We start from the raw sequence: 14098 nt of genomic DNA, 5'->3' as shown, positions 1-14098 counted from the left end.
ATAAAGGACAACTAGAAAATAGTATATTACAAAAAGTCAAACCAAAAAATTATATGAGGAAAAAATATCTTTATCCTTTCAATAGATAGTTCTATCATTAATGTTGAATATAGTTAAATCTGTGTCTTTCTGCCTCAAAGCTATGCAGTAAGTGCCTAAATTGGGTGAATAAAGGAAAGAAATACATAATAGCATAAATAGTCCTGAAAAAGTAGAGTTGTTTCATTCTTTTTTATTTTTTTTAAACCAGGGATATTTATAGTCTGTTTTGGAAAGTTTGTGATTGGTTTTGGAAATGGGTACTATGATAGTATGTACAATTGTCTTTAGTTTTTGTGTGCATTATTAATTAGTAAATAAATATCTTGAAAGTGAACCTCTTTTAGAGAACGCTTTTAGGGGAAAATGTTAATTTCATGATTTAGGTAATAGCCATTTAAAATAAAAACTTACTTGAATGCACCAAGAAGCAATAGTTTTGAGGAATCAGCATTTGGGGTTGTTAACTATATTTTATATATTTACATATTATCATGAAACATATTTTAAAATAGTCTGAACCATGATTTATTCATTAAGTAGAAACCAATAAACATGAAGAGTTTTTGTCTAGGGATTTCAATCTATTTCTGGATGAAATGGGCAATATAATTATGAGAAAATTGCTTTCTTCTAAACAAGAGGAATATTCCAGAGTGCGGTGAAATAATTTATAGAAATGTATAGTGTGTTTATAGCTGAATTACAACAAAATTCCTCTTGATGAAGTGCTGGAAACCATTTTTTGAGCATCATTATATTTGTAGAATTAATATGCAGAATTTTTATAAGAATAGCTTTCTGTGACTTTTAAACTAATACCAAAAATGTTTTAAGTAGAAAAAAGATGTTCTCAAAAGATGAAGATTATGTGGTACAAAGATGTAATTCTAATTCATTACTTTTAAAAATCTCTTTGTATCCCTTCTTGATTCTCTTCTTCCTTGATTTCCATGATAACTGCTCTTCTAGCTCTCCTAGCTCTCCTGCCTCTGATTATTTCTTCTCTATATCCTTTATTCATTTCTCTTATTTCCACTCCCAGAGTTGGAGTCTTTCTCAAGGCTCTATTCTTGGCCGTCATCTCTTCCTATACCATTTTCTTTGTTAAATTAGTTCATTCATAACTTTAATTATAGATGTGGATGATTCCTAAATCTATATATTCAGTCGCACATTTCCATTTGTTTACTGTATATCTCTGCCTAGATATTTTTTCTTGACCTCAGCATCTCCAAAATTTAACCCATCATTTTCACTAAAACACTTGGCCCCTTCTCTCAATTTTCCCACTTCATTTGATCATACCAGTATTCCACTAGTAACCCAAGCTTAAAATCTTGGAGTCAACTTTGACTTCTTTATCCCCTTATTCTCAATATCTAATCATTTTTCATGTTCTGTTACATCTAGCTATAAAATATTTTATTCAGCTGCTCTACCTTTCCATTGCCACCTTCCTCTTTGAGGGCCTTATTTTGTCTTATTCAGACGATTGAATAAAACCTGAACTCCACTGGTTGCATGAAATGTTCTTTGTAATCTTACTCTGCCATGTCTGTTCAGGCAAGTGTCTCTGGAGATATTTTAAACTGAATAAAAAGTGTTTATTGAATGCCTCCTATATTTCATGCCCAAGTTTGTGCTAGATGCAACAGGAAATAGGAAACTATATACAACTATAGTCTCTTACTTTAAAGAATTTACTTTGAGTTACTGGAACTTTAAATAAGTATCTATTAAATTTTTATGCTCTTTCAGTGTGGACTAACTGGGATAAAACAAATGTGGATTATCTTAGTGACAGGGACATCAAGTGGGCTTTTTTTTTTTAGTGAGGCCATTGGGGTTAAGTGACTTGCCCAAGGTCACACAGCTAGTAAGTGTTAAGTGTCTGAGACTGGATTTGAACTCAGGTCCTCCTGACTCCAGGGCCGGTGCTCTATCCACTGTGCCACCTAGTTGAAGTGGGCATTATTTTTAAAATAACATCTCTACTTTTACAAAGCTAGACTTGTTTTTTAAATATGTCTTATTTTCTAATGGATTCTGATATAGGAAATTTTAAAATATTTTCCCCTTCATTTAGGAGAACGTCCATTTCATTGTACTCTTTGTGAAAAAGCATTTAATCAGAAGAGTGCACTTCAGGTACATATGAAAAAGCACACTGGAGAGAGACCATACAAATGTGATTACTGTGCAATGGGCTTTACACAGAAAAGCAATATGAAACTCCATATGAAACGAGCACATAGCTATACTGGTAAGTATTGTTATTTTCATTTTTTCTTAAGTGAGTGTATTGAAATGCACCAATGGAAGAAAATGCTGATGGCAAAATGATTACAAGATTTTCATTAATATCAGTGAGTTTGTTATACTCACTTCTATTCTTCTTAGGACCAGTGATCATTGGAAATGTCTTCAATTTAGACTATAGGTCATAAATTTAGAATTAAAATAACCTCTCAGAGATCCTCTAGCCTATCCCTTTCATTTTACAGATGAAGAAACTGTAGCCCAGCAACAGTAAGTGACTCTTTGAAGGTCTTAGCGGGAGTAATTTCAGAGCTAGGATTTGAACCCATCTCTTTCCTCCTGCACCTGGCTGGAGGGGACTCTCTTCTTTGATTACCCCTTAAAAAACAAGTAGAGGGGAAATAAGGTTGCAGAAATTACTGCTGGATGAAAGGATAGACATGTATCTGTAGGTATTACCTGGCATTCCCTGCAGTCCTTTGACTGAAAGACTGATTGATTGAAAGAAGAGGTCCTGTGGGTATGGTGAGAGCACTTTGCTTCAGGGCCTGGCATTTAAGCTAACTACTGAAATGGGAGCTGTGATCTTCCCAGGTGTTCTTCATATGTCTTATAAGATTGCTCTGTATTGACCAACTTGTCCCACTGCTTCACAAAGCTCTGTTGAGGAGCTTAAGTGCTCTGCATTATGTTTGGAACCTAGAAGTGGGTTATGGACATTAGAATATTTTGAGGGGCAGCAGTACTTGTGTTTTCATTGGTAAAAAGAATTTCTGGTGTAGAAAATCTTTTACCTGATGCAAATTCATAACTCATCTAAAACTTAGAGTCTTAATAAGTTTTCTCAGATGGCACTAAGGGGTTAAGTGATTTATTTGTGATCACATATCTGGGCTGTGACTTAAAGGCAGGATCTGAACCCAGGGCTTCTTGATTCCAAAACCAGCTCTCTATCCATTATGCCTTGTTGACTCTTTGCTATGTATAATATCCTGAACCCTGCTGTACCCATTTCCTGGTTGACAAACCACAACAACTGTTAATTTCCCTAAAGTCCATGAGTACCTTCTCCTTTCTCTCTACTCTTCCCTTTGTCCTCAGATCTGACCCTTTAGCAGACCCTGAGTCTTTTTTTTCTCTGTTTTAGTGTAATTTTAAGTATAAGTTTGATATTCCAAAAGCTGTTGGAGACATTCAGAACAATAGTTTGACAATATCCATTCTTAACTGTTCCAAGAGGAAACACATTCTGTTCCCTACATCTGGAATGCCTCTTTCTGACCCCTGCCTACCCTCATCTATATTTGTACAGTTAAAGCCAAACTTAAATACTGCATTGTTTGTGACATCCTCACGTGGCATAGGAAAAAACCCTGGCTTTAGAAGCAGTAGCCCTCATTCCAGTCTCTTTAACCTCTATTTCTTCATGTTAGAGGGGGGAAAGGGGATATTAATACTTACACTACTTGCCTCTAAGAGGCATTGCAAAGACAGTCTTTAAAAATCTGAAAACTGTCTCAATGTGAGTAGTTATTTTTGTTCTTGTTGTCTTCATCATCATCGTGAATCACCTTAGCTACGTGGGGGTGGCATAGCAAAGTTGTGCAGTAGATAGAATGCTAGGCTTGGAGTCAGAAAGACTCACCTTCTTGAGTTCAAATCTGGCCTCAGGTACTTACTAGTCCTGTGATGCTGGGCAAGTCACTTAACCCAGTTTGCCTCAGTTCCTCATCTGCATAATGAGCTGGAGAAGGAAATGTCAAACCATTCCAGTATATTTGCCAAGAAAAACACAAATGGGCTCAGGTGGGGTTAGACACAATTTGAAAAAGTATTTAACAATAACAACAAAAAATGTGTATATGTATCTTAGCTCTGTGGAGATAGAATAGACAGAGCCTATATATTCTTTAATTTTTGTATCTAATAGCATCTCGAACTCTGCTATGGTACTTAATACATACTTAACAAGTGTCAAAATGAAACAGTACCCCATAGTATTTTTCAACTTCATGGTACTTCTCCATTGATTCACCTGGAATGAAATCCCACACAGTGCCTTGCACATAATGATTTGAATGAAAGAATAGGGACATACAGCTCAGAGCCCATGGTGTCTAATTCTAGGTTTATTTCCTTTTTATAAGACCATCATTTAATCAATTATTCTTTAAAAGAATGGTATTATCTAAAGCAGTATCAGGAGATTTTGTTCTGTAGCCCTACCATATAGAATGTCTCAAATGTGTTTTCACACTTCCCTTTCTGCATCCTAGCCTAGTAGATTATCAGATAGCAGCAAGTATATTTTCTGCCCTATTTATGTTACATTAATAGGACATTCTTAGTTTAAAACTTTCCATACACTTTATTTCCCCAGGCTTAAATATAAAGAAAAAGCAACAGTTAAAGGAAATAAATTTAGAGTTTTTAGAAATGGTGGAACCCTCTGATGGGACTCTGTGACAAAAATAAAAATTTTTTATTATATATATTTGAAATTTGCTATAGAGAGTAAGCCTTAGAGAAGGGGTAAACAGAGAAGCTTGCAATATTTGATGGGATAGAGCTTAGTGACATGTACTTGGTGGTGGTTAAGATTACAGACTGTGCACAGAGAATGAAAAGCTTGAAAAGGAGAGGCAATCAGTTTCCTTTATACCTTATATATAACCTGTGGTGGCTTTATTCTTTCTCCTCTCCTAGAATTGAAGGAAATACAATTTTTCACTTATAAAAACTGTGATAATTTACTTCATAGGATCATTGCGAGGATTAAATGAGAGTACATGTGTATATAAAATGCTATGTAAAGGTGACCTGTTGAAATAATAATACAAGCTCTCTGTTCAATTTGGATAGTGAATAATTGTATTTAACTACATCATGGGTGCTTTATATGGATCAGTTCTCAAAGTAGTGACAAACATTTAAGACATTCATCTATAGCTAAATTCACTTTTGTTGGAAGATAGAAATTAGATCATGGGGGCAGCTAGGGTGGCGCAATGGATAAAGCACCAGCCTTGGATTCAGGAGGACCTGAGTTCAAATCCAGCCTCAGACATGACACTTACTAGCTGTGTGACCCTGGGCAAGTCACTTAACCCTCATTGCCCCACAAAAACAAAAAGACAAAAAGAAATTAGATCATGATGTTTCATAATTATATTATTTCTCTTAGTTTTAATTTTGAGGTGTTTCTATTTTATACTTTCTTCATTTGTTTTTCTTCTCTTATAGGTACTTTACAGGAATCAACTACTCATCAAGAGCAAGAAGGAGAAGATCTCCATCGTGCACTCCATTTGGAAGAGGTTGGTCAAGAAACTTCAAATGAATGGCAGAGCCTAACCAACGTCTTTCGATGATAATTTAAATAATGCTTTCAACAACAAAATTTCTGAAGTTAAATTTTGAAAAGCGGGAAAAGCATTTGGATTTTTTGTTTGGAGCTTCAAGTGTTGAAAGTGTTAACAAAACATGTTTTTTAGTTATCAAACATTATTTAAAAGAATCATTGTCTTTCACAAGCTGGTAGGAGGAAGTAGGAAAAAGGTAAACTGTTTTGTGCTCATTGATCAACAAATCAACGAACTCAGGTAATGCAACAGGCAGTTTCATCTTCTAATCCACAGCCAATATATCTTGTTTTAAAAAAAGAAAAGCTTTCACTGGATCTTATCATTGGGGTGTGATTTCATTGTATTAGCGGGTTGCCAATAGGGGAAAGTATGAGAATTGATACTTAACACTTTTTGTTATGAGAAACCTAGTTTAATATTAAAAATTAAAATAAGAGCGTGAAGTACAGGAAAAAAAATGTGCAATGCACAGTGAAGTTTTTCCCCCCACTTATTTTCTTTTGGTATATTTCGGCTGGTGGTAATAAATGTCTTTTCTGTTATGGTAAATTAATTAAACTCATATCCTGAGAGATGGCTGGACCAATTCTCTCTCAAATAAAAGTAACTAATCATTAGTTAGCATATAGTATCTGGGGCATGAAAATAGTAAGTAGAGTGCAAAAGGTGAATCTAAAGTACAGGTAAAAACTAAGCTGTCCAAACAAAGTGCTTAGTATTAGCGTGTGTGTGTGTATACACACACATAACTAACACACACACACACACACACACACACACACACACACACACACACACACTGCATAAATATATATTCAGCTCCTTGAGTTGGATTCTTGCAGAAAGCACAAGCCATATTTTGAAGGCAGGAGGTACTGACCCTATTAAACTAGACTCTTAGCACTGAAGCTCCTGTAGCTCAGGATACCCTAAAAGATAATGAATATGTTTCTGCTGTGAGCTGTAAGAATCTAGAAATTCACCAGTATTTTTCCTTTGTGTGTAAACAAATGTATTTTTTATTTCATTGAAACTGCCTAAGCAAACTGCTTAATTTTTTTCTGAAAGGTGCCACATAAATATGTCCATAACCAAATTCAAACCTTATACTGGAGTCTAGTGCAAGTCATCCTTTCAACATTCCAAAGATGGAAAATTCTTTGCTTCATTTTAGTTTGTTCCTTTGAGATTATTTATATGTTCTATATATAAATATGTATGTATATATACAGATATATGGGCCTCTGTGTGGCTGAACAGTATATTTTGTAAATATAGTACTAGTCCCAATTATAGAGAGAGTTCATCAAAGTTTTCAACTTCACATGAGCACTTCTAGATCAGTATTGTATTCATTTTATTAATAAATGAATATTCATTTTATTATAATGTAATATAAAGCTGGGTTTTATTTTATTCTTCCCCCTCCCCAAATAATTGCTTTTATGTGCCCACATTGCTACCTTAGTTTCAGAAATACATTTGTTTGATTGTAAATATTATGTGGGCTGTGTGTACTAAAAGAAAAGATCATTTCAAGTCATTGAAGGAAGAGACATTTCACTGTTATTTTGATAGGGCATCTTTTGATTCTTTTGTTAACTTTTGGCATATGTATATAAGTAAGATAGTTGGTGATATGAAAATACCTTTTGTTATGTGGAAATATTTAAGTCAGAAAATGTTAAATAATATTACTTTTTTTCCAAACTGCTTTGTGTATTGTATATTTTTGGGGGGAAACTTTGGTTTTTTAAAAAACTTGAAATAATCTTCTTGTGGTACTGGATTTATATAAATCCTGAGGATTCTGATGAAAGTCAGTGCTAAACTTGACTCCAAACAATTTGTTTTGGATAATTGTAATTGCCCTTCGGTGGTAGAGGTTCTATTTTTATGCACTTTTCCTTTGAAACAATGTATGGCACTACTTTAGGAATATTGATAAATGTTAGTGGCTTTATGGGCATTCACAGCATTGAAGTTGTTTGTTTATTTTAACATTGAATTTATGACAGATGAGTTGTTAACAGGGGTTTGCTCAATTCCTGTGTGTCTATTTATTATGTTTAGTTAAGTCAGCTATATTGGTTAATTTTATCCTGGGAATGTGCAGAAGGCCTTAATTCACATACTTAAAGTCTAATCATAGTTTGGAAAGAAGGGTTTTGAAAGAGGAGAAAATCACCCATTCTGTGACGTTTTCTACTTTGTGAGGCAAGAAAACTTAATTTGTACATGTTTACTTATGAATGTAATTTTCCAGGTTTGTTGTCCTGATATTAAAAGCTGCTCATATACAATAAAACTCCTTGGAATATGAGGACTATAAAACAATTTACATTTTAATCTAATCTTTAAAAGGTTGATTTTTATATTATAATTTTTTTTTTGAAATCTCCTTTAGAAGAACTTTTTTTCTTGGACATAAGCAGGGTTTTCAGAGATTGAGCGTATTAAGAAACACCTTTTTTCATACCATAGCATATGATGTGATTTAATTAGGTATGGATCACAAATAGTTACTCAGAAATATGACCATTTTTTCCTCTTTAAATATAAGTTAAGGTTAGTTTCTTAAGAGAAGAAAAATAAAATTCAACTTGGCTTTAAATATGACTTTCTTTTCTTCTAAATGTAAACGTTGTAATCTTTGACAAATATGTCATCTCTCTCTGGAAGGTGAGCTGCAAATTGAGTCTTGTAAATGAGAGCATGGACAATAGATACGTGCCCAAATACTTTTACTTTTCTTTTAGGTGTTGACCATCCTAAGCAATATTCTTGTTAGTAAATTAATTGCATTTAAAAATTGAATGAACATTTTCAATCTATGATAATAATATGCTTAAGGTGCTTTTGCTATAATTACATATAGCACACAGTTAATGTGAAATAATGCCATTTCAAAGATATTGAACTTAAAGCTGGGGTATGACTTCCTTGGAAAAGTATTTCACTTAGTACTCAGTCCAGTTAGTAATAGAGAGGAAGGGGAACACCATTCATAGTTTTATAGTGGTAGAAACTGAAAATTAAGAAAGACTTTTTAAAATGAAAAGTTAAGCTCCTCCCTGAAAATAATCTTTCTTTTTAAATCCAGTTAAATTTTATTTACCCCCAAATATACAATTTAATCTTAATCCAAACACATTCATTTAAACATAATTAATGTTTTAGAAAAACTATTTTCTTTGCAGTAGTTGATAGACTTTTCCTTTTATAAATTCTCCTAGGCATAATTTACATACTATATAGATGCATGCATACATGTACAAATTAGAAAGGGAAAATTGGGTTTGTGTATTCTTCACATGAATTATCCTTTTCCATGGCAACATTTTTATTGTGAAATACACATTTTTATACCAAAATGATTTTCATACAGTTTATGTCAGTGACATCTTTTTACAACAAGAATGCATAATTGTACATAGAATTGCTTTTGTGAAAATTCATTTGAAGAACATGTCACTTTTGCTTAAGGATGTTCTCAGAAGCTTAACTCTACAATAGTTGTGTGCCAAAATGGTCAATCAAAGACGTGATTATTACTAATAGTTTCCTAGAAACAGTTATGTAGGAATTGAAGTTGTCAAGGTAAAATCCTCTAAGTGCTAATTTGATCCAAGTTCTTGTTCTTTTTTTCCACTTAATTTATATTTATATCATTTAGGCTTCTTGGACTTTTTAACAGCCAAATTTAGAAAAATCAGGGGTTTGTTTTGTTTTTGCCCTATCTAATATGATATCCCTGCTAGGGTGCCTATGGAAGTTTTTTGTTTGCCTTTTAATTATTTTAGTAGCACAATGAAAATGTTGCACTTTTCAAGCCCATCTCTATCTGTTATATTCTTTAAATAGTGGGGATAGCAGAATTTTTGTGCCAGATTGCTGGTCTTACAAATCCATGATAGAGATGCTTCCATTTATTTTGGCAGAATTGATATATCTTGTGGAAAATTTGATTAATATTGCCCATATTTGAATTTGTTCCCTCCCTCAAAGAAAATACACAGTAGTACTATTGTAGCTCATTATGAATGGCTGATCAAATTGTTTAAAGCAATTAAAATACAAGTTACTCAATGTAAAATTATGGGAGAAATAAGTTATTTTAACAAATATTGCTACTTAATCTTTTGTGTGATATTGATTATTTATATATATATGTGTGTATATATATATATATATATATATATATATATATATATATATATAGCTGGATGACATTTGTATTGATGAAATCAGGATTTGTGTTTTATTCTTTTACAAATTTTACCACAGCAGAGTGATCTGTTCATGGTAGTTAACAACTGTAGAATATTTAGAAAGTTAATTTTTTAAATTATGGAAAAATTACTTTTTTTACCTTCAAATTGGTTTCATGGTTTATTTATAGATCAGATGATACTTATTTAATCCAATTTTGTATTAGAAATGCATAAGCAGTCTGCCCAAAGCCAAATGTACTGGCTTTGAAAAATAAAAATAGTATTTTATATTATTTAAAAGCTCCTGCATATTTAATTATTTTGTGCTTTAGGGGGAAATTACTTTGTTGTTTTCCATCAGTTGCTTTTTTATGCATTTTTAAACAACAGATTTAACCTAAACATATTGACTACCTGTTAAATCATATTTTACAGTCTCAAAAACTGTGAAAGCTTGTATACACACAGACAACAGATACTGCTCCAGACAAAATCCCCCAATACTTGAAGCTTGTAGATATTTTCTTTTTATTGTGTCCTATGTTTACTGAAATATTCTTAATGTATGTTTCACATACACAAAATGTTTGCCTATGGACTTCTTTTTGTAATTGGGAATATCCTTATTTCTCAGAAATTGAATTATGAGAACAGAAGAAAAGCAGCTTTAGACATACTAGTCCACGTTTTCATTGATGGGGAAAGCATGAGCAGTGTATTGTTCTAAGCAGAAGAATAATGTCACTCTACTGTCCACAAACCTATCCATATCCTGGTGCCACCATAACCTGGAGAGTACTAAGAACAAGCATTTCTAGCTAAAAAGGAAAAAACACATAAAACAAAAACACAAGCTATTCATCCCATCTACACTGTTGTCAGGAAGATGGTCCAGACTGATAAAGCAACCTCATTGTGTTAAGCTGCAATGGAACAAATCTAGATTCTTTTAAAAGCACATCAAGCCAAGTTCAGCATCTCTGCATGATGAAGTCCAAAATTCCTAGTAGTAGAAAAGTTGCCAGAATTCGAGAGTTCTGGTAAGGTAACTCTCTTAAGTCTATGGAAACAACCCAGCTGTATTCTATGTATGTTTGTTGAAATGAAGGATCGGTGTCATAACTGATTATGTTCCCAGTTGCTATTGTTATAAAACGGATCCGATTTTGTCAGCAGTGCTTTTTAAACTCTTTAATTTTTAGTGGCTGTGTATTATACTGTGGGTTTTAATGGCACAAAAAGATACTATCTCTTGATAATGATTTCTATTTTATGTTCATATGTTTAAAATAATGCAGAAGAAAATTTAAAACCTTGAAACCTTGAAAATGGAAATAAAGATAGCACCAGTATACCTATAGATAGAATGTTTGGGCTTTCCTTGACATACTGCTCTAGTTGTCATATATGCTGTTTGAGGATCTTTAAAAAGAACTGAATGTAGTAGGAGCAGTAGATTTGAAGTCAAATTCTAACTGCCTCTTATTATTTGTGTGACCATCTTCTTTGGGCTTCACTTCCCTCATCTGTAAATGAAGGGGGTTGGACTAATGACTAAGATTGCTTCACATATTCAATATATGATCCTAAATACTTTAGAGTTTATCATATGGTCCATGTCCAATTAAAATGTCAAAATAAGAATTCATCTTTGCCTTAACTACAGTCTGGCAAAGTAGAAGGAACCTCTAGAATCAGTTAGTCTAAAAACTAAAATAATCAGTTTCCTCACCTGTGAAATGAGTGGGTTAACTTAAATAGCTTCTTAAACCTCTTCCAGTTCTACAATTCATGATTTCAATTTCTGACAGAAAGCTGTACCGTCTTTAAAACTTCCGCTTTTACCTTTACTTTGGTGTTCTGAAGGCTATACCTTTGTTAATTGGAAAAAGAAAAAAAGTTTCCTCTCGTTTTTCCTCTATTTCTAAAATGCTGTTAGTGCCAGTAGCTTATAAAGTACTCTGAAATGAGTCTGCAGAGCCTTGAATTTATTGAGATGAAATATTTAAGGTTCTCAATTCAGCATTGGTACAGTGGAAAGAATAGTGATTCTGGTTCAGACCTAGCCTCTAATGCTTTCTATATATATTTTTGACCTTAAACAAGTAATTTTAATCTCACTGAGCCTCAGTTTCCTTATCTGTAAAATGAGGGATTGGACTGGATGGCTTCTGAGGTTTTCTCTGCCTCTAAATATGTGATCGAAGAATCTTAAGATCAGCACATTTGGAGTTATCAGCATCTTGGAATAAAAGTATTTTCCTAGTCTTACCCTGTAAAGGCAAGTAGGTGGCACTCTGGATAGACTACTAGACCTGAAGATAGGAATATTTGAATTCAAATCCGACATCAGACACTTCTTAGCTGTGTGCTTTTGGAAAAGTAATGTTAGCCTCTTGTTTTATTTTGTTTTGTTTTTTAACTTTCCTCAACAACAAAATAGGAATGATGATAATATAGTTAATACCTATTTTCCAGGGTGGTTGTGAGGATCAAATGAGATAATATTTGTAAAGGGCTTAGCACAATGATTGGCATAAATATTTGTTTCCTTCTGCCTTATCTTCCTACTAGCAAAACTTAAGTACTGGGGGGAAAAATAGGTTTAACCATCAGATATTGTAAGAAAACCAGACTGAGAATCAAGATAACTCAGTTACTTGCAATCTGACCTTGAAAAAGTCAATATCTTTGGAGTCTAATTTATTTATTTATCAATTGTGGAGTATTGGACTAGATTGCTAAAGTCCATTCCAGCTTTAGAATCCGTGGATTCTGTATTTTTTTAGTCGGTATTTAATAACATAACTTTTGAATCCTAGAAGCCATTAAACATCTATTAAGCATTTAGCATGTGCCAAGCATTGTGCTAAGGACTGGGGAAACAGAAAGGCAATAACAATCCTTTCCCTTAAGGAGCTCCATATTTCAATGGGAAGTATTTTATTTCCTATTCAAATTTTGTCATTGATATTTATGGAAAAAACATATCATGTTACACAAATAGCTGAAATACATTTTGTTTTGAGACCTACATGTCATCCTTGACACCTCACTCTCAGCTGCTATGTTAGTATGTTGCCATGTCCCGTTGATTCCATTTCTCATACTTCCCCATCTCTCCTGACACTGCCAGAATTCTGGTTGAGGTCCTTACCACCTCATGCCTTGACTATTACGGTAGCTTTCTGTTTGGCCTCCCTGCCTCATGTCTCTCTCCTCCAAGATACCTTCCATTCAGCTACCAAAATGAACTTCCTGAAACATAAGTTCCAAACATGTCATTCCTCTATTTCAAAGCTTCTTAAACTGGGGTCATGACCCCATATGGGTTCATGTAACTGAATATGGGGGGGGGTCGCAAAAAATTTGGCAGTAAATGTTTAATTTGTATACTTATTTTATATACCTATATACCCATAAAAATATCTGAGGCGAAAAGGAGTCACAAATGGAAAAAGTTTAAGAAGCCCTGCTCTATTTAATAAACTCTAGTGGCTTAGTATTCCAGTGGCTCCACAGTCAAATATAAAATCTCTGCAACTTTTGCTAGGGCTGCTAAGTGGCACGATGGATAGACCTCCAGGCCTAGAATCAGAAAAACCTGAATTCAAATCTGGCCTCAGACATTTACTAACTGTGTGAGCCTGGGCAAGTCACTTCACCCTCCTTACCTCAGTTTCCTTATCTGTAAAATGAGCTAGAGAAGGAAATGGCAAATCACTCTAGTATCTTTGCCAAGAAAACTCTGAATAGGGTCACTAAGAGTCAGAAACAACTCAACGACAAATGTCTTTTAAACTCCTGAATTTGCCCCCTTACTATCTTTCCAGTCTTATATCTTACTACCATCCATATGCTTTAAAATCCTGTAACTACTGCTATTTCTCACACATATACCATCTCCCTACTCTGTGTCATTTCACTTCCTGCCCGCCTTGTACCTACACTTTTCTCCCTCTTCACCTTTTAATCACCCAACTTTACTTCCTTTAAACCTAAACTAAAATCTCATCTTCTGTAAGAAGCCTTTCCTAGTACTTATTGATGTCAGTGCCTTCCCTCTGATAATATCTACATTTTCTCAAATGTGTGTATGTATGTGTGTGTGTGTTTGTACATAGTTGTTTGCATGTTTTCATCCCCACATTAGATTGTGAGCTCCTTGAAGGCTGAAACTTTTTTTGTTTTTCTTTGTATTCCCAGTACTTGGCATAA

The 14098-nt window shown here is 33.7% G+C and overlaps 1 protein-coding gene across 1 annotated transcript in view; it reads left to right on the top strand.

The window, feature by feature from the left end:
• Window positions 1–11195, top strand: part of ZNF236 (zinc finger protein 236) — a 188371-nt gene extending 177176 nt beyond the window's left edge. The window contains 2 exon segments of the mRNA XM_043976777.1: window positions 2129–2305; window positions 5545–11195. Coding sequence (XP_043832712.1) covers window positions 2129–2305; window positions 5545–5672 — 305 coding nt within the window. The 3' untranslated portion in view covers window positions 5673–11195.
• Window positions 11196–14098: the final 2903 nt, after the last annotated feature.

Source organism: Dromiciops gliroides, chromosome 1 (genome assembly GCF_019393635.1).
Source record: "Dromiciops gliroides isolate mDroGli1 chromosome 1, mDroGli1.pri, whole genome shotgun sequence".
NCBI classification, from domain to species: Eukaryota; Metazoa; Chordata; class Mammalia; order Microbiotheria; family Microbiotheriidae; genus Dromiciops; species Dromiciops gliroides.
The sequence above is the reverse complement of the archived record's forward strand: the minus strand, read 5'-3'. Positions and strand labels throughout refer to the sequence as shown.